Genomic DNA, 23013 nt, shown 5'->3' with positions numbered 1-23013 from the left:
AAGCAGCTGGCTGTAATCTAGTGAAGTATAAAAGAGGTTATGGGGGGGAGAAACAGCCTTATTTTTCTTCCTAGTCAACTGAAGTCATGAAGGTTCTACTAGCAATTCTGGCTTATCTTCCATCTATCACTGCTCTAGTAAGGTAAGAAAGCACTTCAGGTGTCTCAAGTGTTCTTGGTGGTGTGTCTGCCTTATTTGAATATTTTTATGATCTGTACTGTTTTAAGATTTCTTTTACTTTTCTGTTAAAATGTCCTACAAAACAACTTCAAACATTAAAGCAAAATAGCAAAACAAAATAATGAAACAGGAAAGCCAAGCTGACAATAAGATGCCATATAAATATCAGCAGGGCCAAGGTTTTTAAAAGCATGGGTGAACAGGATGGACTTCAGTTGACACAATGATGATAACAAAGGCACCAGGGAAATGTAAAGAAACACGGAGTTCCATAATTAGGGTACCACAACACTACTTTCCTGATGGCAGGGTGGCATGCAGAAGGAGATGATCTTCACGGTAGGGTAGGTTAATCTGCGAGCAAGTGGTTCTGCTGTTTAGGGATTTACTATCAGTGCCAGTAACTGAATTATGCTCAGACCAAACTATAATCTCTTGAAGAGCTTTCATGATTGTGGAAATATGTTTCCAATGGCTAGCCTCTGTCAATACACAAATTACTATATTCTCAACCAGCCAAGGTTTCCAAATCGTCTTTAAGGTCAGACCCAAACAGAGTGTACTGCAGTACAGTACAGCCTGTTTTAAACTAGAATGTGGATTAATGTGAGAAGATTTCGTGAAAGGATTCTGTCTGCTACTTCAGAATCTTATTTAAAGAAACGTGGTATTTGCAAGATGTAGATGTTTGCTCTAGGATGGTCCAAGATCCAAATATTTGGAAAAATCCACTAAGAATTCTAAAAATTCCACTAAGAATTCTAGAAACTGTATGAGGCCACATTTATCATTTCAATAAGGCTGGTTCAGCAGGCAGACCTGGCAAATTGTGACTATCAATATTTAAAACCCGAGAACAGTACAAATCATGGCACCTAGTAAGCACCGTATACCACACCAAAATATATATTTATGCTGCAGGATCCCTCTGGCTCGATCTCCATCTATCAAACAACAGCTTCGAGCGAGAGGAGAGTTCTTGCAGTTCATGAAAGATCATCAACCTGATGTTTCTGCACTGAGGTACCTGCATTGCTACCCTCCAGACTTTTCTTCATTAGTGAGATTTACAACAGAAAAACTCTGTGATTACATGAATGTGAGTATGTTCTCCCATAATACAATGAAAAAGAATAAAGGCAGTTTTTTTCAAGGTAGCCTGGAGAATCTGCCCTTTGCTATGAACTTTGGAAGATATGAGTTCTTATAAAACCATATATTCTGGGCATATCCACATTTTTAAAAAAATATTTGTGCCATTTTCCAAATAAGCATCTGATAAGCCTAAATGAAATTAGGATAGAATTGGCACCTATAGATTATTACTGAAATTGAGAATGAATCCAGATTTCAGTTTGTCTTAATAACGATATTCACCCATTATGCCAATAAAAAACAGTACAGAATCCACCTGAAGTAATTTTATCATACTGTAAAATTGCATTGAGATCATCAGTTCATTCCTAGGACAATGGGTTTCCAAAGGCAGGGAGAGGGTTCAAAGGGGTTTGATTTTTTAAATTATATTTCTTAAAATATAACTGAATCATAATCTGAAAATATCTAACTCTATAAAATTTTTAAAAAGTAAACAGCAAAGAGAAAGAGTTGTTCTTGTGATGTACAGAGCAGCCGTTTGAGAGGATATCAATCAGTTTTCTCGTCTAGAAAATGACTGAATTTTGGAAAACAGCATCCTTTTGGATGAGAGGTGGCAGGATTTAAAAAAAAAAGATACCTGGAAGCATCTTTGCAAAAGTCACTTGCTCCTCTGTTTGCTGCTCCCTCACATTCTATTTAGAAGCTGGAATTAAAGCTCTTGTTTCATGTTGAGGAGAGTGGAAATCACACTGGAAGCAGACTTACAGCCTCCTCTCTGACCTGGTGGGTTGTTTTGTTTTGTTTTAGGCTTTGCTGAGCCTGTGAAATGTACAAAACATAAATTACCCAGAAAAATCAATGACAGTATCAATAAGACATCAATACTGAAAATGCTGAATCTGCTTTTGGCACAAAATATCATTTCACAGTCCGCAACAGGGCCCTGAAACAACCTTTCCTAAAAATAAAGTGTGAGGGGCTGCTGCACAGCTCTATAGTCTGATATGGAGGTGGAAACTGATCAAGTCTTTCAGTCAAAGTTCGCTAGTGCACAGATTAGCTCTTGGCACACAGTATTCTTTGTCTGGCTTCTGAACCCATTCAGACACTTAACATAGTACAACAAAGCCATGAAGCAGAGGCTGTTTAAGCAGCTTTAATATTACGCCGTCCTACCGATGTTTACCGTAGATACACATTTGTGTATGAACTTTGATGAAATCTCATGCAGCGTATGGTCCTGAATTCCCCGGCCGTAAATTCTTTTGAGTAGTCTGAAATGGAATGTGGATACAGGAGTTTTCTGTGTTGGTGACTTGAGGGATGGTGGTTTAATATTTTAACCCCCTTTCTCTATGTCAGGCTGGTCCCTATCAGCTTTTCTACTGGGGCATGAGGGAGAAGGAAGGTGATCCTTTTTGAAACAATGGTGTTAGAAAGATCCTTCAGATTCTCCAGAAGATCTTTTTATGACCAAAGGAACTCTTTCTCCCTCCTGCCATGAGTGGAAAACCTAGTAGAATCCCATCTTCATTGCCGCTTGTCATAATGAGGCTTAGAAAAGATTAGTTTTCCCCTGAGAATTGATCTCAGTCTCTCACAAAAGAACATGTATATTTAAATATTATACAGCTTTGTTTAGAGATCCTAACAGCAACCACTCAGCAGCCCTCTCTTACAACACTTATATGTTACAATTACTCTCTACACATTGAAATATTTTCCATGTCAGAAAGTGTAAGAATGATTTCTTGATAAACATGAGTCCCAGCACTTCTTATTTATAATTTAAATTATATGGTGCGATTTGAAGTCAGGCATTGTGGAGGTGCGCGCACACACGTATAATAGAAGGCAAACAAATATAATCAAGTCATGCAAATGCCATGGAATACACGGTCTGAGTGATCCAAACGATGACTCGAGTAGCCTCAGCATCTGGATTGCAGCCAAAAGATGAATCTTGCTCTCACAGCCAGCTTCAATGAACAGACAATGGGTTTTCATTGGGTCTGTTTCTTTCTCATTCTGATCAGCTGGGTTGTTGTGTTGTGTGTGCCTTTGCAGGAGTGATAGAAGAAGGAGCAAAGAGGTCGCCAATGAATAGTCTCAGGGTTCTAGCTGCAAAGCTTGAGCTGCAAGAAAAGAGACTTGTGAGGGATTTGCCGTGCTATTTTATAGGGAGAGGAGACAGTCATGGAGATGCCTTTTCTGTACATGCATTTCTTCCTCTCCATTTGATGGGAGATGGTCTCCACCATTCAACCCGCAGATGAATGTTCTTTAAAGAAAATAATGTAGGGATCAGAATTCAACGTTTGGCTTCCTTTTATCTCCATTCAGATTGTAATCCAATCATTCAGGTAATGCTGAGGGAATAATATTTCTTCCTTGTGTATCTCCTTTTCTATGTGCTGGTCAAACCAGATTTGAAATTTGGGGTGTTTCTTTTATCAGCGGGGTCTGAGTATGTACAACTTCCTAGTGATCCTCCTTCCTGATCCACCATTCCATTATCCTAACCATTTCAAGATGATCTAATTGATAATCATTAGTGCATATTTCTAATGTGAATCTTTAAATGGAGTTTCAACTTGTGGTGCAGAGAAGTTAGACCACATCTAAATAGCCATCTAGAGTTTCACATTTATATCAATTTATTACTTGCACCACTGATTTTCTTTGCTCAAGTCATGAGCATTGACTTCAGTTGTAAGTGGGGAGGGGACTGAATATTGAACTGATGAATTGTTTTCCTTGTAGGCCCAGTATTATGGAGTGGTGAGTATCGGCACTCCACCTCAGACGTTCACCGTGGTGTTTGACACTGGCTCTTCTAATTTTTGGGTTCCATCCTGTTATTGTCCCAGCGAGGCTTGCAGTAAGAATTATGATATCATTTAATGCTTTGAAGCAGCAGAACCTCCAATTATTACAAAGTCTACCCTGAGTAAGCACAAATGAAGGCAATTTAGGGGGGTTGTTCTCAAGAAGTGGAGTGAAACATGGATTGGAGGAACAGAAAAGCTCATCAGATGGCCAGAGGGGGAAGATAGCACAGAATGTTTATCAGAGGAGTGCAATGGAACTTTCCTGCCTGCCCCCACTTCAGCCCATTGTTCTCCATGAAATGCTACATCTGGGGGACAGGGAACCCTGAGGGGGTCTGCAGCGAAAAGGGGGAATTGGCGAAAATTTCCATTAATGAAAAATTTAGTCTGAATCTAACCCAGGGAGAGGAATAAAGAGCTATGAAGGCTCATCCCTGCCAGTGCTTTCCATCTCACTGCTAGTTTGAGTCTTCAGCAGATGTCCACATATCAACCATTGTTTACCACCTGTTCCAAGAAACTGCCAAAACGTATTGCACCAAAACGTATTGCTCTGCTTCCTGTTGGCATATGGAGGGAGGGCTCCAATACAAACATGTGGCTTCTTTCTAGATTCACTTCAATTACAGGGCAAGCCTCTGCACATGGATACATGCCTGCAGCTTTTCCATACATTGAAGTGAAAGGGGAAGCACAGTCACATAGGAATTCTTATGTTGCATGCGGATGCATGTTTGCATTTCCATAATAGATACGCACAGGGCTTTTTTCAGCAGGAATGGGGTGGAACGGAGTTCCAGAACCTCTTGAAAATGGTCACATGGCTGGTGGCCCCGCCCCCCGATCTCCAGACAGAGGGGAGTTTAGATTGCACTCCGCGCCGCTCGGCAGCACGGAGGGCAATCTAAACTCCCCTCTGTCTGGAGATCAGGGGGCGGGGCCACCAGCCATGTGACCATTTTCCTCCGAGGGCAACCCACTGAGTTCCACCACCACTTTTCCCAGAAAAAAAGCCCTGGATATGCAAGAAATGAAAACTTAGCTTGTCTCTTCTAACAGTTTTGTGATTTGGAGAGAGAGAGAGAGACAGGAACCATTACTACTGAGCAACTGTATTAAGTTCTTCATTTCTGTTATTATTATTACTTAACCTGCTCATGAAGAATTTGTATACTGTTCTGATAAGGCATGCCTGGAATTTAGCATTTCCAACTTAATACAGCACTTAAAGAGTGAAGTGATATGCTGAATTTGACTCTGGGAGACTGAATAGCAAAGATACCCAGTTCGCAATATCAAGTGTCTAAGGGTCAGTTTGAGCCAAGTTTTTTCACTGAGGTAATCTGCTCAGTGTCAGCTGGAGTACCACCCTTCACAGCTGCCTGGCCACAGATGTAGCAGGAGAGGGTATGTGGCCTCCCTGCTAAGGAATAAAGAGCACACTGACCAGGGTTTACTCAAAAAATGGAATCTATTATATAAATTTGGAAGACAGGGCAGTTTGTTCCATAAACAATGGTTTAAATAAATCACAGCCATTGTAATGTCTGAATGCAGCCATGATGTCACTGTACCACTTGAACAAGCTACTCACTTGAACAAGCTACCACAAGCTACAAGCTACCTTGGATTTACAGGGTTGCCAATTTTCATATTTTTTTCATAATATTGTAATACTACATAATTACCACTATTATATTCTGATCGGAGATAAATATCCAGCACAAAGTGCTTTGGTATAGCTGTAAGCTAAGTAAATGGTTTGAGTCAGCATTTGACATTTTGACATGGGGTTGGATTCAGTCAGCTTTTCCACTCAGTTTCACCCAGTTCCACTTCTATACTACAGCCCCCATCTCACATGGCTTTTGTACATGCAGGACCCATGGTTCCCTGCAGAGACTTTTTGATGGTTAAAGAGGATGCTTCCATCTTTTTTCATCACTAGGCATGCTGGTTGGATCCAACCCACTGAATCTAACCTGTTAGACCTTTTTTTATACATTTGATTATTGCCCTCATTCTTGTAAGGGTCTCCTCACATGTTATACGGACAAAACCCTACCCCACCTCCTGTATAAAGTGTGACTGTAAGCTTATCTTTAAAACCACAGAGAGGGTTAAATCATCTCCTGTGTGGAGGCACAAGGAGAGTCTTCATACCTCTCATGGGCACTCTAAAAAGCCAAGAAAGGCTGTGGGGAAGGGCTAGTTGTGTTACTGACAATTCCACAGGTCTGCCAAAGATCTTCCTTGCAGATGAGTGGAATCATCCATAATGCAAATAGTCTTCATCCATGGCCTTTATTGCCTAGTTAAAGTGCATGCAGGAGGGGGGGGGAGATGAAGACACCCCTCGTGCCTCCACATGCACACAGGAGATGATTTGCACTTCCTCCCCCATTTTAAAGGTGAGGTTACAGTCACATGTTAAACACAAGGTGGGATGGGTTTTCGTCCAAACCAAACTCGTCTTTGTGTAATGTGTGAGTATGCCTCATGACTCTAATGAGGAGTTCCTACATTTAGTGAAAACTACTACAATGCTACCAAAAGATGAGAGTAAAACTTAGGCAGGAATTTCCGTATATGTATCCTTAATTTTACTCAGGGCTTTAGTTAAGGAAATGTGCAGCTGTCATCGGGGTGGGTGGGATAGATTCCTAGACCCTTATTTTTGCAAGAGTAAAAGCAGATAGTCCACCACATAGTCAACTTTGGGATTGACTTGAGTCCCCCAGATTAAAGGGAGTCCTGTGTTCTCGGTGTGTTATGATGGACAAGGGACTAATTCCAACATGATGTTTATCACTCACAGAATGACTTTTGAAGGCATCTATGAGGACATACATGTGGAATGGTTACCCATGGGAACTGCATAGCTGTATAAAACATTGGGTAAGGTCATTCCCCCTCCTGATGATTGCAACTACAGTGCAAAACATTTTACAGGACAAATGTGTAAGCATGCAGGTTCTGAACACCCTCTTGGGATATGATTGTGATGTAACTTCCCCAGTGTATACTCATTGGATCACTTCAAAAAAACACCGAGTGCCAAATGTGCTGGAATGGTCCCTGTTTTGTCCTAAAGCCATAGTATGAACAGAAAGAAATGGAAAGGCAATGGGGCTGCTTGATTTGAATAGCCATTTGTATCCAAATAGTTTAGAACCCAGAATTGGACACTGACTCTGCTCTATCAGGGTCAATTCTCCAAGCAAGTCACCCAAGCAACTGCCTGAGGCAGCAAAATAAGGAAGGCACCGATGTACCAAAGAGAGGGGTGGCTTGACTTGTGCTCGTCCACTTGATTCACTGCTCCCCCAGATCTCACTGAGCCTTTACAGCAATGGCCCAGGGCGGGGCTCGGCTTAGACCTGGGTGGCTGTGGCACCAGATAAGCCCTTGAACTGGCCTAGTGCTTGCCAATGAACCTGTATTTCTCCAGTTGCTTTTTCTTTTCTGTGAGGAGCATTTTTATAATAAGTAACTAAAAGTTATGCCTTATATTGGGGGAAATCATGCCAAGGTTAAGAGTGGGCTCTGTTTTCACAGCCAGACGCTCAAGATTCAAGTCATTTCTTTCGCAAACCTATGTACATGTGGGACAACCCTTTTTTTTGCAATATGGTACTGGGCAACTGCTGGGCATCACTGCCAAAGAGACAGTAAAGGTGAGTGAAACTCTTAACTGTTGTTTCCTTCAGTTGTTCTGTCTTTTGGCAACTTTTCGCTTTCTTGGTAGTACAGACCACGGTGTAATTCAGAGACTTAACTTGTTGGACAGGATCATGACTATTTCTTTCCGTTGCTGTCTGAAAAAAGACTTGAAATGACAGCTGTTGGGAAAAGTGGGGGGGGGGAGCCTGTGTGAGTGGCCAAAACATTTATACACTAGTTTTTTAAAATTACTGTAACTGTAACTTGTATGCAAATTTAAGCTCCCCCCCCCCCGCATCTTTTTCTTGACAGTACATCTGGGGTGAACCTTTCAGGTAAATAGCATATCTGAATGGGAATTAATTATGTTAGGTCTGAGAGAAACGGTTAACTTATAACACAGTGGAAGGGAGGAGGCTGCCTTAGGAATAATTTCCACACAAGGCTTATCACTTTATGAAAGAAATTGACATCTTTTATTATTAAGCGGCTCTATACTGTGATAGGAAAGGAAATATCAGCTTTGTAGCTCTTTCTAGGCTAGGATAGAGAGAGATGTTGGGAGAAGATCTTGCCCTCAATGAGATTAGACAAAGAAGCAAGAAGAGAAGGAATTAGCTGGAAGGAAGGAGGTCCCTAAGAGGAGCATTCCAGGTAAACAAAGAGACAGCAGAGCCAAAAAGAGGAAGGATATAGAAACCGATCTACCTACCTTGCTGGCAGTACTGTTTCCTCCAAAGGACTGGTATGCTGCTTACCAAGAAACTTTGTATAGTCCTTCATTTCCAGTAACAACAAAACATCTTTTCAAGGTTGTTGTGAGGATAAAATGGAAAACGCCAGAAACATTTATGTCATCCTGTGCTCCTTAAAGCAAGACTGAGATAAAATATAATACATTGGTTAACTTTTACTGACTTGGATCCAGAAAACCATTAGCTCCCACAGGCTAGCCGAATGGATTTTTGCTGCTTTCCCTTTATGCAGCCCTCTCTTTCGCTTGAAAAGCCAGCCTTGAGGGTCCTCAAGAGACCCTTTAGAATGGCATAGGATGTGGGATAGGGTGAGGAGCTACAATGGGAAAGGAAACTGGCTGAGCTCACCCACCCCCTTTTGTGTGAGCAGAAGTTGCTCTTCTGGGGTTCTGGTTGAAACAAATACTTGGCATTTACAATAAATGTTTTTTATGTCTTATAACTTTACAGCATAAATAAAATATTAATTGTAAATATAACTGCCTGAAGCAAATAACCTACCACAAAGAAACCATTTGATTGTTCACTTTGTATATTGTTTCTCTTTGGCAAATGAATGAACAGATCAGCAACATTTCCATTGAGGCGCAGGACTTTGGCGAGTCGGTCATGGAGCCTGGCTCAGCTTTTATCTTTGCTCAGTTTGATGGAGTGATGGGCTTGGGCTATCCATCCTTGGCAGTTGGGAGTGGACTTCCAGTATTTGACAACATGATCAAACAAGAGCTGGTAGAGGAGCCTGTGTTCTCTTTCACCTTGAACCGGTCAGTAATTTACAGTGAAAAGAAGGGCTGTTGTTTTCTCAGTATAGTTTTAAAGGAAATAATGGACAGACCGGGTTGCTAGCTCCAGGCTGGGAAATTCCTAGAGTTTTGAGGGCGGAGCCTGGGGATGGAAGAGTTTGGAGAGGAGAGCTCAGCAGGGGCATGATGTCATGGAGTCCACCCTCTGAAGCTGACAACTTCATCAAGGGAACTGATCTCTGTGGTCTGAAGATCAGTCATAATTCTTGGAGAACTCCAGACCCCTCCTGGAGGTTGGCAGTCGTATCGAAAGAAGATAAAAATTGAATGTGGGCAGGGACTCCATTTTATTTATGCATTTTTATTTTGCTTTCATCTACACTGTGAATTCAAAGTGACTTACAAGAAACACCAAAATGCAATCTAGACAACAATAACTATAACAAAATACGCAGAGCATCTTCATCTAATGGGCTGGTCCCAGAACCACTGGGCTAGTTCACTCAGGCGGCAAGCCATTTATCTCTTGTCAGAAGGCTTGTGCCTCTGGCCACACTGAAACTTAAATGCTTAAAGCAGGATAGGAAACAGAAGTTCAGCCTTGGTATTCTTCTGCTGGCAGGCCTATCTCAAGATTCCCCACTCTTGTTGACACAGAAGTTCTCTGATCACGAAGTTCTGACATAATTTACTTCATTGAAGGAGCCTGAGAGAAAAGGAAGTCCATGTGTGCAGGAATTCCTTGTATACAAAGTTTTCAATCAGGAAGGATATATTTAATTCTGCATTTATTTCACTATGCCTATAATGGCATTTTCTCCATGGTTCATCAAGTGTGACCCATGCATGGAAGCTGGTTTCCATACATGGATCACTTTGCTGGATGCCATTAGTAACCCCAAAAGATGCTGTGGGGAATAAAAAATCCACCCCCCCCCATACAAGAGATCAGTACAAATGGCCAGCGCTGTCACTGTGAGTATGCACAGCTCTTACCACACATGTGCAACTTACTGATGGGCACTGTGGATCGGGGCCATAATCTCTAAAGAATTTTCTGTGGATCTTTAATAAAATGTTATAATGCAATTCCAAGTAAGGTGTTGTTCTTTTTATTGATCTAATGTCATCTGACTGTTACATTTTAGGTATGGATTAGATGGCCCTGAATAACTGGAATGATTGTGATGTAATGGCAGACAATTAAAATTATTCCGTTGTAATTTCATCCCACATTGATAACCTTGTAAAGGAATATCTACTTAAATTTTAAAATGTCCATCTGTGATCCTATCTATTAATTGGTTTTGGCTAATGCTGTGTTTCTTTTGCCATTTTTAATCATTTTTCTATCCAGGGGTCATTTCGTAGAAAAAGAGCTGGAGGAACTCATTAGCATAACACATTAGCATAACTCATTAGCATATGCTACACCCCTTGCCATCACCAAAAGTGTGTTATTAGCATAACTGATTTGCATATGCCACACCCCTTGACATCACCTATCCTGGCTGTTTTGGACCCAATTCTGGCCATTCAGGGCTGAAATTGGGCCCAAAATGGCAAAAAGGGGCTGAAAATGGCTGAAAAGGGGCCCAAAATGGTCAGGATTGGGCTGCTGCTGAGTGGGAGAGTGATCCACCACCCGTCAGAGGCCCGATCCGGGTCATTTTGACTCCAATCCAGGCTGAAAGGGGCCCAAAATCGGCCAAAAGTCAGGTGGGCAGGGCCACCTGACATGTGACCTCTTTGGGGAACTGCCAGAACTGCGTTCCTGCGCGTTCCCCCTTAAAATGAGCCCTGTATCTATCACATTTTTATTAGAAAATATGAAGGCTTAGTTATGTTGGTATCTAAGAAGGTTGAACCAGAAATAATGCCTGCTTAAGTTCCATGTGACACCATGATAGCATGTTTGTGTAGCTAATCAATTAATGTAAATATTATGGTTTGGATCCTACGGAAGAGCTGCAGAAGCAGTTGGCAGAGTGACTCATCCCGAACTTGCCCTTTTCCGAGCAGCCATCGCTGCGCTCTGCAAATCCATTGCTTAGGGCCTGGGGATCCTCATTAAAAAACAACACTGCAGCAAAAGGGACTGCAGTGGAAGATGGAATCAAACAACATGTCCGCCTGCTGCCTCTTCCACTGGAAGAGAGGTTGCTCCACTGTTGGTGGAAAAGAGGTAATGATTTCACCCAATTTCTTCCCTCACTGGAGTCCCCTCCCGTGCCATTTAACATTTTGGTTACAAGCGTCTCCCTTCAGAATTGTTAAGATGTGGAGAGGGCTGTGGGGAGAATGGCAAGGTACAGAAGGTCTTCTTTGCTAACTCTTTTCACAAGCTTTCCGTATAGGAGCCAAACCTTTGTTTTTGTTTTTAGTGCAGGCGACGCTGAAGACGGAGGCGAATTGCTACTAGGGGGCATAGACCATACTCTCTACAAAGGGTCCATTCACTGGGCTAAAGTCATTGAGAAAAACTACTGGCAAATTGAAGTTAACAAGTAAGTCTGCTTGAACAGAAATCTTGGGGTGGGATCATAGAAGGGGGAACATCTCCTGATCTCCATTTAAACATGCTACCAATGAAAGGCCTATGTGTGTCATTCCGTTAAGTGAGAGTGAGTTATAGGAAGAGAAGGTTACATATATGCTACAGTCAATAATTTTAAGAAACAAAGAGATCTCACAAGAACTCAAGAGGAATTCTTACATGAGATAATATGCAAAGAATTTGCAAGCCACTCACAAATAAGAGGGAGATTTTCTGCATGCCATAGGGAATACCCAAACATACAGAAAAATTCTAAGAATCTCAGTTCATCTCAAGACAGGAAGACCCGACGAAAGGAAAAACACAGCTGTGCTAAAACTGGCCCTAAAGCCAGTATGATGAAATAGCAGAGTGACAATTCCTCATTCTGCCCTGTAGTTATTTGTGGGACCAACTCTGCCATTAGGAGTATGGGGGCAGTTGCCTCAGGCATCATTTGGCGGGGGTGGGGGGAGCCTCCCATCCAGCCTGCCTGTTGTCTTCACCTCCAACTGGAAGCCAGAACAGCAGATCCTTCTTGTCTCTTCAAAAATAGCATGGTGCGCAACATGTGCCCTACAGCAGCATTTGGGGAGGGGCTGTGGCTGAATGGAAGAGCCTCTGCTTTACATGCAGAAGGTTCAATCCCCAGCATCTCTAGTTAAGAGGATCAGGTAGGAAGTGACATGAAAGGCCTCAACATGAATCCCTAGACAGCTGCTGCCAGTCTGAGTAGACAAGGCTGACCTTGATGGACCAACCAAAATGTCTCGTTTGGTATAAGGCAGCTTCATGTGGGCGTTCAGCAGTCTTCAACTCATGGGCCAGGTTATGGGACCCTCCTGGGTCATCATGAGCCCCAGGGCCTGCTGTTGATGCACACCATGCCTGTGGCTTTTCCTTGCACACATGATGAGAGGAACAGCAGCATAGTGAGGCAAAGTCATTTAGTGGCAGAGTGAAGGCACACATTCAGAGACATCCCCCCCCCCCCACACACACATGAAAGCAGTGCCTTCTCTTCCCCTGCAGTCTGAAGTAGCACTGCCAGCAGCTGTTTCTCCAGTGCTGCATGCATACTGGCAGCGTGGAGCCTGGGGTTGCCAGGTCCCACTTTCTGGGAAGTTCTTCCTCACGTGCATGCAAAGCACACATGCGCTCCTGGTGCCAATGTGATGACGTTACTTCTGGGAGTACGGGGTGGGGGAAGAGTTTCCCCATTTCTGCTGCTGCATATGGGAGTATTTCTGCGGCAGCAGAAATGGGACCCACCCACCCGTGCTGCTTTTCCATGGGGAAAGATGCTTGGGAGAAAGGGAGGAGCTCCCCTTTCCCTCCTGGCGGCAGCTTTCCAAGCCCATTTGGAGTCTCCTTTTTTTTTTCTTTCTTACAAATCATACTCCAGAGCTGTTGTGTGTCTGCATGAGCCCAGGTTGGCTCAGAGACAAACTCATGAAGGAAGTAATGTTTAGAATGACCCTAAGAGGGCAACAGTCCTGACCTGGATAGCCCAGGTGAGCCTGATCTTGTCAGATCTCAGAAGCTAAGCAGGGCCGGCTCTGGGTTAGTAATTGGATGGGAGGCCTCCAACGAAGAGGGTTGCGCAGGCAATGGCAAACCACCTCTTTTAGTCTCTTGCCGTGAAAACCCCACTAGGGGTTGCTATAAATCAGCTATGATTTGAGGGCACTCTCCACCACCAAGAGGACAAGAAGGATTAACTGCCTCAGGTCCAAGTGGAAGTGGAGGAAGTAGTGAGAAGGGCCTCAAGCAGAAAAATGAGATGACACTAACCATTCAAACGAGGGAAGACAAACTGCTTGCCATAAGATTGGAATTTGGGAATGGGGATTGTACTGTAATGAAAGAATTCCTTCCGTCCCCATTGGGGGGTGGAGTTAAGAGACGCAGCCCACTACGCAGCTTTAATGAGCCTTTGAGGCTGGAGGACAGTTTCCTTTCATCTTAATTAGTATCCTTCAAATAATCATTTAAGCTGCAAAAAGGGCAGCCCTTCTAAAAGCTGGAAGGCTGCTGTAGATGTGAGGTGAAATTTAGAGTAGCTGTGTGTGTGATGTGTTGCTTGAATAATGATACCCATCCGCTGCTCTAGTTTCCCTCCTCTGGCTAAGCTGTAGCGAAACAATGGACAAAGCGCTTGTTTGCCCTTCCACTGCTGAAGGCTCTTTCAGATTTGCCAGTTGACAAGGTTACTTGAAGATTATCTGCCCCCCACCCCACATTTTTATCTGAGTATAAGTATAAATTATTTTGTAAAATCTGTGTTACCCGAGTTAGCATAATGGGGGCTGTATTTTTTTTGGTTAGGTTTATATTTTCAGGATTGTGTTTCATGGCCCCATCACAGGTGTTAACTAGCATACTAAAGACCAATTACTAGCATAGCTAGTAATTGGTCTTTATATTTTTACAAGCAGGGACCCACAAAGAATTTGTTGGGAGGGGACAGCCTGTTCTCCCTTTCTTTGTTTCCTTCCCTCTCCCCCACCCATTCCTTGTTGCTCATGCCCCCCCTCTGTCTTCCCCAACTCCTTCTCTGTCACTCATGCCCCTTCTTCTTCCGTCTCCCTCAGCCCTTCTCTCTCATCTCCCCACCCCTCCCCCTGGCCCTTCTCTGTCATTCTTCCCCTCTCTTTCTTTCTCTCTCCTCTCCCTGCAAGACTCATGAGGGGTAGCTTGATCACCCACTCCCTTCCTGCTATTGGCTTACCTGGCCATCCCCCCCCTTTCACTGCTGTGGCCACCAGCAATATGCCTCTGTAGCTGCACACCAAGTGGTCCAGTCTTCTGCCTCACATTGCAGTGGTGGCCATATGGGACATGCGGGGTGGGTGGGTGGGTGGGGGGAGCTCCTGGTCCTCGGCCACTTTCTGAGGCTACAGAAAAAGGGGATTTGACTCACCTGCCCAGCCAGCCCACCTCCGGCTGCCTGCACAACTCAGAGCCAGTTTCAGCAGCAGGGGATGGGGTGGCAGAGGGTTGCCCTTCTCCTTACCTGCCTGCCTGCCTGCCTCCAGCACTGCTGCCTTAGTGGCTGTTTCAGTGACATTGGAGGGAGTGGCAGCAGCTTGGCCTGGGTAGCCTGCATTCTTTCAGTGAAGCGGCCTCAGCACTGGGCAAGATGAAGGAGGTTTCCAGGACACAGTCGTCTCTGCGAGTGCAGGCAACGACTCTGTGTTTTTAGGGTTTTTGGATCCCCCTCTTTTTTAAGATCTCAGATTTTTTCTGCAAACCTGTGGGGGGAAATCTAAGTTTTGAGGAACATCTCCCTTCTGTCAATGTGGTCCTGATCCATGGAGTTACGAATCCTCAGATTTGCCAAGCTGAAAATTAAATATATTGATGATTGATTAGATATAACTTTTATGTGATTCTGTTTTACTCTGTGCTTCTTGCAGTAAAAGGCGATTTGACCCCACTGTTTATTTTTATACCTCCTTCATAAAATGCCTGTATAGCAAGAATTCACTAATTACATATGAGCTCTAATTCACAGAAGCTTATGCTAGAATAAAATTGTTAGTTTTTAAGATGCCACAAGATTCCTGTTTCTTTTTGAAGAATAACAGTTTTTACATAGTTTTGCTTGCTTTTATTAATGCTATTTCTCATAAGTTTGCAGCCCATTTAAAGTTTATTCATATGTGTTCCTTTCTTATTTTCCCTCATAATCCAGTGTGAAAATCCAAGGGCAAGTGGCATTATGTTTCAATGGCTGTAACGCCATTGTAGATTCGGGCACGTCTCTTATTACTGGCCCACCCACCGAAATAATCAAACTGCACCGCTATATCGGAGCCCGGCCAACCCCATATGGAGAGGTAAACATGTCTGTGGGGAAACCTGGGGAGCACAGGAAATACAAAACCTGATGATTTAATGATGGATAAATCAATACATATTGGCTTGGGTTGAATCCCATGGAGCCATTCCTGTAGCAGAGGTGCTTTCCTCCAGTAGAAAGAGCCTTCTTTTGGTGCACTTCCACTAATGGAATGGATTGGTGGGCTCTAACCCATTATTTTTCTTAGAAGAAAAAAAGAACCAGTACTCAAAGAATGAAAAAGATACAGGTGGGGCATATTAGTGAAAAATTGAGGGAAATATCTTTATCATAATCATATTATGGGTTAATTGCTTTTATCACTCGTTGGTTTATGTTGAAAGGACCTGGGAACTAATATAATCCTGAGGCTCAATATGCCCCAATCTGGGACTCGTAACACTTAGTCATATTTGAACATCTGTGGATATATGTGCACAGGCTTTTTTCTTGCATGAGGGAAAATAACTGAAACTCCCACACAATTCGTATCCCACTCTGTGGCCTACTGCCCAGGCATATTCTGCCATCATGTGCAGGATCCAGCTTTTTGGAACACTACCACAAATACTCAACAAATGACATTTTCAGTGGCATGCCAAATAAATGAATGCATGCAGATGATTGCATGTAGTGGTGAACCAGGAATCAGCACGGAGTCTAGGATGGCATTTTTCTCTGTGCTGTGGCCTTCAGTGCCACCAATGGTTCATTCTTGTGCTCGTTGCTGGCAAGTTGTGACGACAAGTGTTTGGTCACCAGTAAGAGAAAGAGCCCCACCTTCAGCTTCCATGCAGTCTGTTTCCTCACAATATCCTAATGTCTGCAACCTTGTTGATTTCCTCATTTGATCGAGTAGACTTTATAATTCCTGCTTGTCTTGCAATTTAATGGAAAATAGTTTTCTCTGCTCGAGAATGGAATCTTTTGAGCTAGCAACACATATATAGTTGTGGTGCAAGGAGATGCTGCCATCTCGTGGTATGTTTCAGGCTGCCTGTGACCTTAAGCACACAGATCTGGTTGTTGTGAGTTCCGCTGAAACCTTTTTCAGGTTGGGATATCATCTGAAGAAGTATAATGTAATCATGCATTTGAGAAAGTTCGACTGCTGGGGTTTTGACTTGTAATGCATTTCACATATTCCAAGTGCTTTTCAGAAAAACAAAACAAAACCATGAACTCACTCTTGAAATTATTAAATGATCCATCTAGAAGACATTCCATTTATGTTTATCCAGATTCACTGGTGACTTTTCATTTAATTGCCACCTCTGTATATTTGGCATCTTAATAGTGAAGGGCAGTCCTATGCCTAGCTGGCCCTGTCCTCTTACTATTTTTAGGGATGATTTCCATGAGATGGAATTCACAGGGTTTGAGATGTTTTGAATCCTGGGCCCAACCTACGAACTTGTTAAACAAATAACTCTGGGTATGCGTATCTACTTGGACTGTTGCAATGGGTCAAATAGCTCCTTCTCTGAATCATTTCTGTTCAGGATAACTGGGGTGTGTGTGGTTAAAACCCTTTCAGCACACTGCTCTGGCCACAACCAGAGTAGGAGCAGCAAACAAGAGGAAGAGAGATGAACACACCCATCTTGTATGACTGAGACGGGGTCCCCAACCTGTGAACTTTGTCTTGTGGACATCAACCCTTGCTGTCAGTTCTGGCCAGTTCAGTTTTGAACTAATACCTACAGTTCCTGTGGCTTTAAAAAAAGATAAGATGGCTACCCCTTTACTGCCACTTCTTTGTACGTACTACATTGGAGAAACGGACTTTGCTTGGCACAGCTGTACTGCTCAGAGACACAGGGCCAAACTAGACAATACAGTGTCCTTGGGGACGCCCTGAGGATGCCACCACCATGTTACCACTGGAATTCCCTCACTCTACAAATATTGTGGCGACCCAATCCTGCTTGAGACTGCAGCATGGGGGGTGTTTGGGCTCTTTTAAAAGGGGGGAGGTTAGAAGACAGATGCTACAGAGTGAAGCCTTGAGTGAAAATACATAGATTAGATCATTCTAATACACTGCACTGATGATATTATGCCCTAATGCTGCATAAGCCTTTGTGTTAGATCACTGGCTCATAGGACTGCAATGTAAGTCTGCCTATCACAGAGGTCAGGCTTATCAGTGAGCCAAAAATGCTAAAAATGGGCCCACCTTGATTAAAGGCAGAGTACCTCTGTTACCCGATGCCAAGATCAGAGGCCCTGCATTATTGTCATACCCTGATTTGTGAGTTTTCCAAAAGCCCGAGAGGGATGTGTAGCATTTAATAATGTTGATGTATTTGTTCAAATAGCAACATAACCCTCAGGTCAAGGAACAAATTCATTTACGTTACAGTATGTTGTAGACTGCGGAAGACTATCATACCTGCCTCAGATAACCTTTACCATCTCAGGGAAAGAATTCACTTTAACGGCAGAAGAGTATATAATCAAGGTATGTACTTAAATTCTCAAAGCTGGCCATATCCTGAATTCAATAGAAATTAGTGCCATTCTGAAATTTCTTTGTGATTTTCAACATGAAAAGTGGTTTTTAAGAAGGGTAAGAAATGTCTTTTAAAAGTGTAGTGGTTTTTCTGTTTTCTAAATGCAGCCTCCAAATGTAGTTTTAAAGCCATGTAGAGGGCTTCTTTACTGAGAGCCAAAATACACTTTAAAATTGACACTTGTCAGGGCATAGGGGCCTGACTTAACTTGTTACAAAATTTATAATGGGGACTAACCTTTATGTCTTTGTCACCCCCACACAGCTCCAAATGCTGCAAGGGAGAAGGAGGGGCTTCATACTTCCCTGCCACACATTCTTTTGCCAGGGGAAACAGCTATGGGTGGCCTCTTCGCCCCATTCTCACGTGTCCATTCTCAGGGCACGTTTCTGCTGATGAAAACTGCAGGAGGGAAACATGGTGCCCTTTCTTTCCTCCTCACAGAGTTTGGAGCCATGCAGGATGAGGAAGATGTTTATAAATGTTTTTAAAGGTTAGTCTCCACTCTACGAGTTGGGTCAGGCCCCAGTGTCCCAACACATGTCAAATGTAATGTGTATTTTGGCCCTGAGTCATCCTAGCCAGACAGGTATAACATAGTGAGCATGATGGTATCACAGTATCGCCTAGCCAACCAGATTCAACTACCTGATGGCAGTAGAGTAGGGGAAGTACTACTGCAAGTCAATGTGGGCTCTTAAGAATGGCGTGAGGGGAGAGACATTGTAGAATGAGGCCCTGAGTGCAAATACTGTACAGAAATTAGATCATTCCAATGCAGTGTACCAATGCTAGGCTGCTCTAACATTACAAAAGCTTTGTAGGAGCTCACTGACTCATAGAACTGCACTGTAAATCTGCCTACCATAGATTTCCATAAACTTGAATAGCCAGCTTTCCTCTTGTATAGTTCTAACTGAGGAAGAATAGGGATGGAAAAACATTCATCCCAAATATGTAGGCCCTGATAAAAGTAATGCAGCATGGAAGGGACAACATCTGCATTTCGGTACACATCCTGATGTTGTCCATTTACATTGAATTGGATGTGCATCTGAATGTACATTCCCATCTCACCTGCCCTAATTAGCTAAATATACACAACTGGGTTGGGAAAAGAAATATGGCTTCAGTTTCCTCAGTAGTAGGGACAAAATCTTTTTTCTGTCCAAGATCTTCACTCCTCTTCCCTGTGAATATCTTTGCACTTCAAAGTGGTATGAAAAATCACCAAAAAGGGGCAGGGTTCAATATGTTCACAAACCATGTCCCCTAGTTTTGACTCTGCACATGGAAATTCAACACAAAAGTGACATGTTTGTTTTTGTACCACAGGAAGGCCCAAGAGAAGAACCGGAGTGTATCTCTGGTTTTCAGGCTTTGACTGTTGGCAAAGGCTATGTACCAATATGGATTCTCGGAGATGTCTTTATGGCAAGTTATTATTGTATTTTTGATCGTGGGAATGACAGAGTTGGGTTTGCAAAACCTGTTCATAAAGGAAGCTTGCTGAAGAGTTATTGGACAGATTAGAAATATATGTATTAATAGACTTTTTCCTGATACCTGTAATCCTGCTTTGTGTATAATATATACAACTATTTGGGGGTAGGCTTCACATTCTTGAATCAACTTTTGTAGTGCTGTTTCTCTGCGTTTGCAATTGATATGTTCATTTATGATTAAATCAGTGATTGGAAGCTCCAAAGTCTTCTTGAACCACCAGCTGCAGTATTGAAAAATAATGAAATAATGCAGTCAATGTATAAGTCCGTCCTACTGAATTCCACACAGGGACAACTCCCTGTTGTCATTGTTTCTGGCTTATCTGGAACAATTTTATGTGTTGCATTATGAGTAGACAATGTCACCTTTTATTTTATTTTCATGTGATTATGGATATGATAAAAATGTCTTTTGATCCATAATGTAACACTTGCACATATTGTTAACTGATAGGATAGAAAGTGGAAGAGAGGCAATTTTTTAAAAAGCCTGTACATTCTAGCCAATGCTGGTTTTAAATTTAAATTTTGGATGTGATAATCACCTAAACCAATTTAAGAGTCATTTATGAAAATTATATCAATTTCCCATCTTCAGATACAGATCTGTGTTTTCACTCTGGAAAGATCCTTTTCACAAGGTCAAATGTGTTCAAATCTATCATGATCCCAGACTGATAAACAAAACTTGTGTTTTTCATGAATGCCTGCTTTGCTTGTTAGCTCTATTTCTAGATTCAGTTGTACGCATGAATTAAAGTTGATCAAGAAAACAACTTCTGGAATTGTCATTTTTTCCACTTTGTTTGACCAGTTTGTTTCCAGCCAGTGCGGTTTAATGTCCAGACTGACAGACTGGGGTCTGGGCAACCCACATTCTCTTCCATGCTCTGCCATGGAATATCACTGGGTGACCTTGGGCCTGTCTCAAACTTTTAGCCTAATCTACCTCACAGGGTTTGTTGTGAGGAAAAAATGGAGAAGAGGAGAATGATGTAAGCTGCTTTGGGCCCCCAATGAGGAGAAATGTAGGATATAAGTGAAATAAAATAAAAAAGAGATAAAAGTGATTTTGCTTATATTGTGTTCTGTTAAGAATTTAAGCTGTGGGAATGGGGGAGGGAAGACCTTAATTGCACAATACAAAGGAACTGCTCTTTGTTGTGAGGCTTAAAAAGGTCAAATCCAGATGTAATGGAGTGGAAATCTCCAAAGGGTTTGTGAGAAACTATATTACCCTTGCTACTTACTTTGATTTACACCTCTTTCTTTCCAAAAGTCACTGAATTCATCAGCATGCTGCTTGGTTTGACATAGAATCTCTGATGAGGCAGAAAACATATCAAAAGGAATGATCATTGTATACAGGACAGCCTTACTTAAAGCAGAACAAGAACTATGCCACAGAAGATCTTCGTAGATTATATAAAAGCCTCTATTCATTTATCTTCTTCTAGTGTATGCGTAGGTTAAAGCTTCATTATTTTAGCTGCCTGACAATCTAGCATGCCTGTTGCTTGCATTCAGACAGAAGAATCGGCTAAACAAAAGATTAATAAATCCTGTCAAGGGGTAGCCAGAGACACACACTTTATGGCTGTTCAGCCCGGCACTCTTTGGGCTAGTGGCTTGTTAATGAATGGATTAAGATCCATCGATTGGGAAGATTTTCTCATTTGAGGCTGGAATGCCTGCATGTTACGAGATTGAGCTTAGTCTTCAGTGCACTCCAGAAGTGATGTCTGTGGCATTACAGGAGATCTTACTGCAAATATATCATTGCTTCAGCATGTTTCTGAATCACCATTTTCAGTTGTCAGAAGTGATTTATCTGATCTCTGCCCCAGTGTAAATGAGCTGTATTAAAAACAAGCAAACAACACACAGTTGCCTAGATATATTTCTTCTTGCAAAACAAAGAATGTTGCAGGCCCTCATTTTATTCTGTGAAACAGTGCTCTTTACCATTTGACAAAACTAGAAAATTATTGACACGAAGAATTGGAAGGAACATGGGGTTATTTAGTCTGTATTCTCTGCCAACTCAAATCCTCTCCCAAATGATTGTTAAAGAACAAACTTCAGAACAATACACTACTATTTTTCATAAAGTACATCTCAACATGGGAAGTTGCCCGTTCTTCGCCTTATGAAAATGTCCCCCGGTGCATAGCTATCTAACCAAGGGGCCACTATGCTTATGCTTTTGTGGACTAGTGAATAACATGACAATGCATTAGGACTGTTTTTCCTTCCTAGAAGATTTCTAGAGTTCTTGAGTTATTACTAAGGGCTAAGATACACTTTAAGTTAAGAAAGTCATGACTAATCTCCACACTTTTAAAATTAACTGTGAAATCATAAACAGAGTTACTCCAATCTAAGCCTATTGATTTCAATTGGCTTAGATTGGAGTAATTCTTCTTTGGATTTCACTGTAAATGCATTTGTGGAGACCTGATAAATTTTATGACAGCGATGACGTAGAGGAATGTGGTTGTTTACTCTTTTCCTCCCATAATTTTTTCAATCTTACAGTGCCATCCTAAGCGGAATTATACCTTTCTAATACTATTGATTTCAATGGTCTTAGAAGGTTAAAACTAACTCTGTTTAGGATTGTATAGTAAAAGTTGCTTCCCAAAAAGGAAGAAAAACATATTGGCAGGATAAATGTTCCTGTATTTTTCTCCTGCTAAGAAAGGAACAACTTGAGGGGGTGATTTAGATCAGTAAAACAATGCAAAGGATCGTCTCCAGTCTGTGCCCTGCTTGCGCTGATCAATTTAGCAGGGCTTCTCCCTCAAAGCTGCATTTAGTAAAATAAAAAATCCAGGATATCTATCATGGGTATCCTGGTAAAACAAAGTGTTTGGTCCTAAACTAGAACGAAAAAGGGTAAGAATGGTAAGCCAAAGGTTAATCCAAGAAAAACTATCCTATTTCATATGAGCAATTTAGTGTAATATTTATGTGAAGGGATGCTATTTTTCAAAGTTCCTGCACACGTTTTTGAATTGGACTGGACTTTCTTCCATTGTAGGAGGCCTTGAAAAGAGTTCTGTAGCTCCCTTTCTAATTTAAGATCCCAGCAGCACTAATTAAAGATGATATGATGGAAACTTAGGAACTTACTCTGATACTGAGCAGTTATAAACTTATTTTTATAAAATGTGAAATTAGTGAAAGGAAACTAATTTTTATCCATCAATGAGGAGATGGATGAATTTGAATTAAGACTAGAACTCGCTGAGCAAAAATGCTTCAAGATGTATTTGAGAAACTATTGTGGATTTTTAGACTTTTGACAGAGGGGTAGATGTTGGAAACAGAATTAAT

General features: G+C 42.0%; 1 protein-coding gene across 1 annotated transcript; it reads left to right on the top strand.

Moving 5' to 3' along the window:
• The first annotated feature begins 86 nt into the window (after positions 1-86).
• On the top strand, positions 87-19702 carry LOC129335331 (cathepsin E-like). Its single transcript, XM_054987764.1, has 9 exons — positions 87-142; positions 1102-1279; positions 4045-4162; positions 7671-7789; positions 9095-9294; positions 11658-11780; positions 15507-15651; positions 18019-18117; positions 19505-19702. Exons 1-9 carry the CDS (start codon positions 87-89, stop codon positions 19700-19702), a joined length of 1236 nt encoding a protein of 411 aa, XP_054843739.1.
• Positions 19703-23013: the final 3311 nt, after the last annotated feature.

This window comes from Eublepharis macularius, chromosome 9 (assembly GCF_028583425.1).
Source record: "Eublepharis macularius isolate TG4126 chromosome 9, MPM_Emac_v1.0, whole genome shotgun sequence".
In the NCBI taxonomy this organism is placed as follows: Eukaryota; Metazoa; Chordata; class Lepidosauria; order Squamata; family Eublepharidae; genus Eublepharis; species Eublepharis macularius.
The sequence above is the reverse complement of the archived record's forward strand: the minus strand, read 5'-3'. Positions and strand labels throughout refer to the sequence as shown.

Excerpts from the sequence above, each read along its gene's own strand:
- LOC129335331 (XM_054987764.1), top strand. The coding sequence starts at position 87 with ATGAAGGTTCTACTAGCAATTCTGGCTTATCTTCCATCTATCACTGCT. Across the intron at positions 1,280-4,044 it reads AACTCTGTGATTACATGAAT|GCCCAGTATTATGGAGTGGT; the intron begins GTGAGTATGTTC and ends TTTTCCTTGTAG. Across the intron at positions 7,790-9,094 it reads CTGCCAAAGAGACAGTAAAG|ATCAGCAACATTTCCATTGA; the intron begins GTGAGTGAAACT and ends ATGAATGAACAG.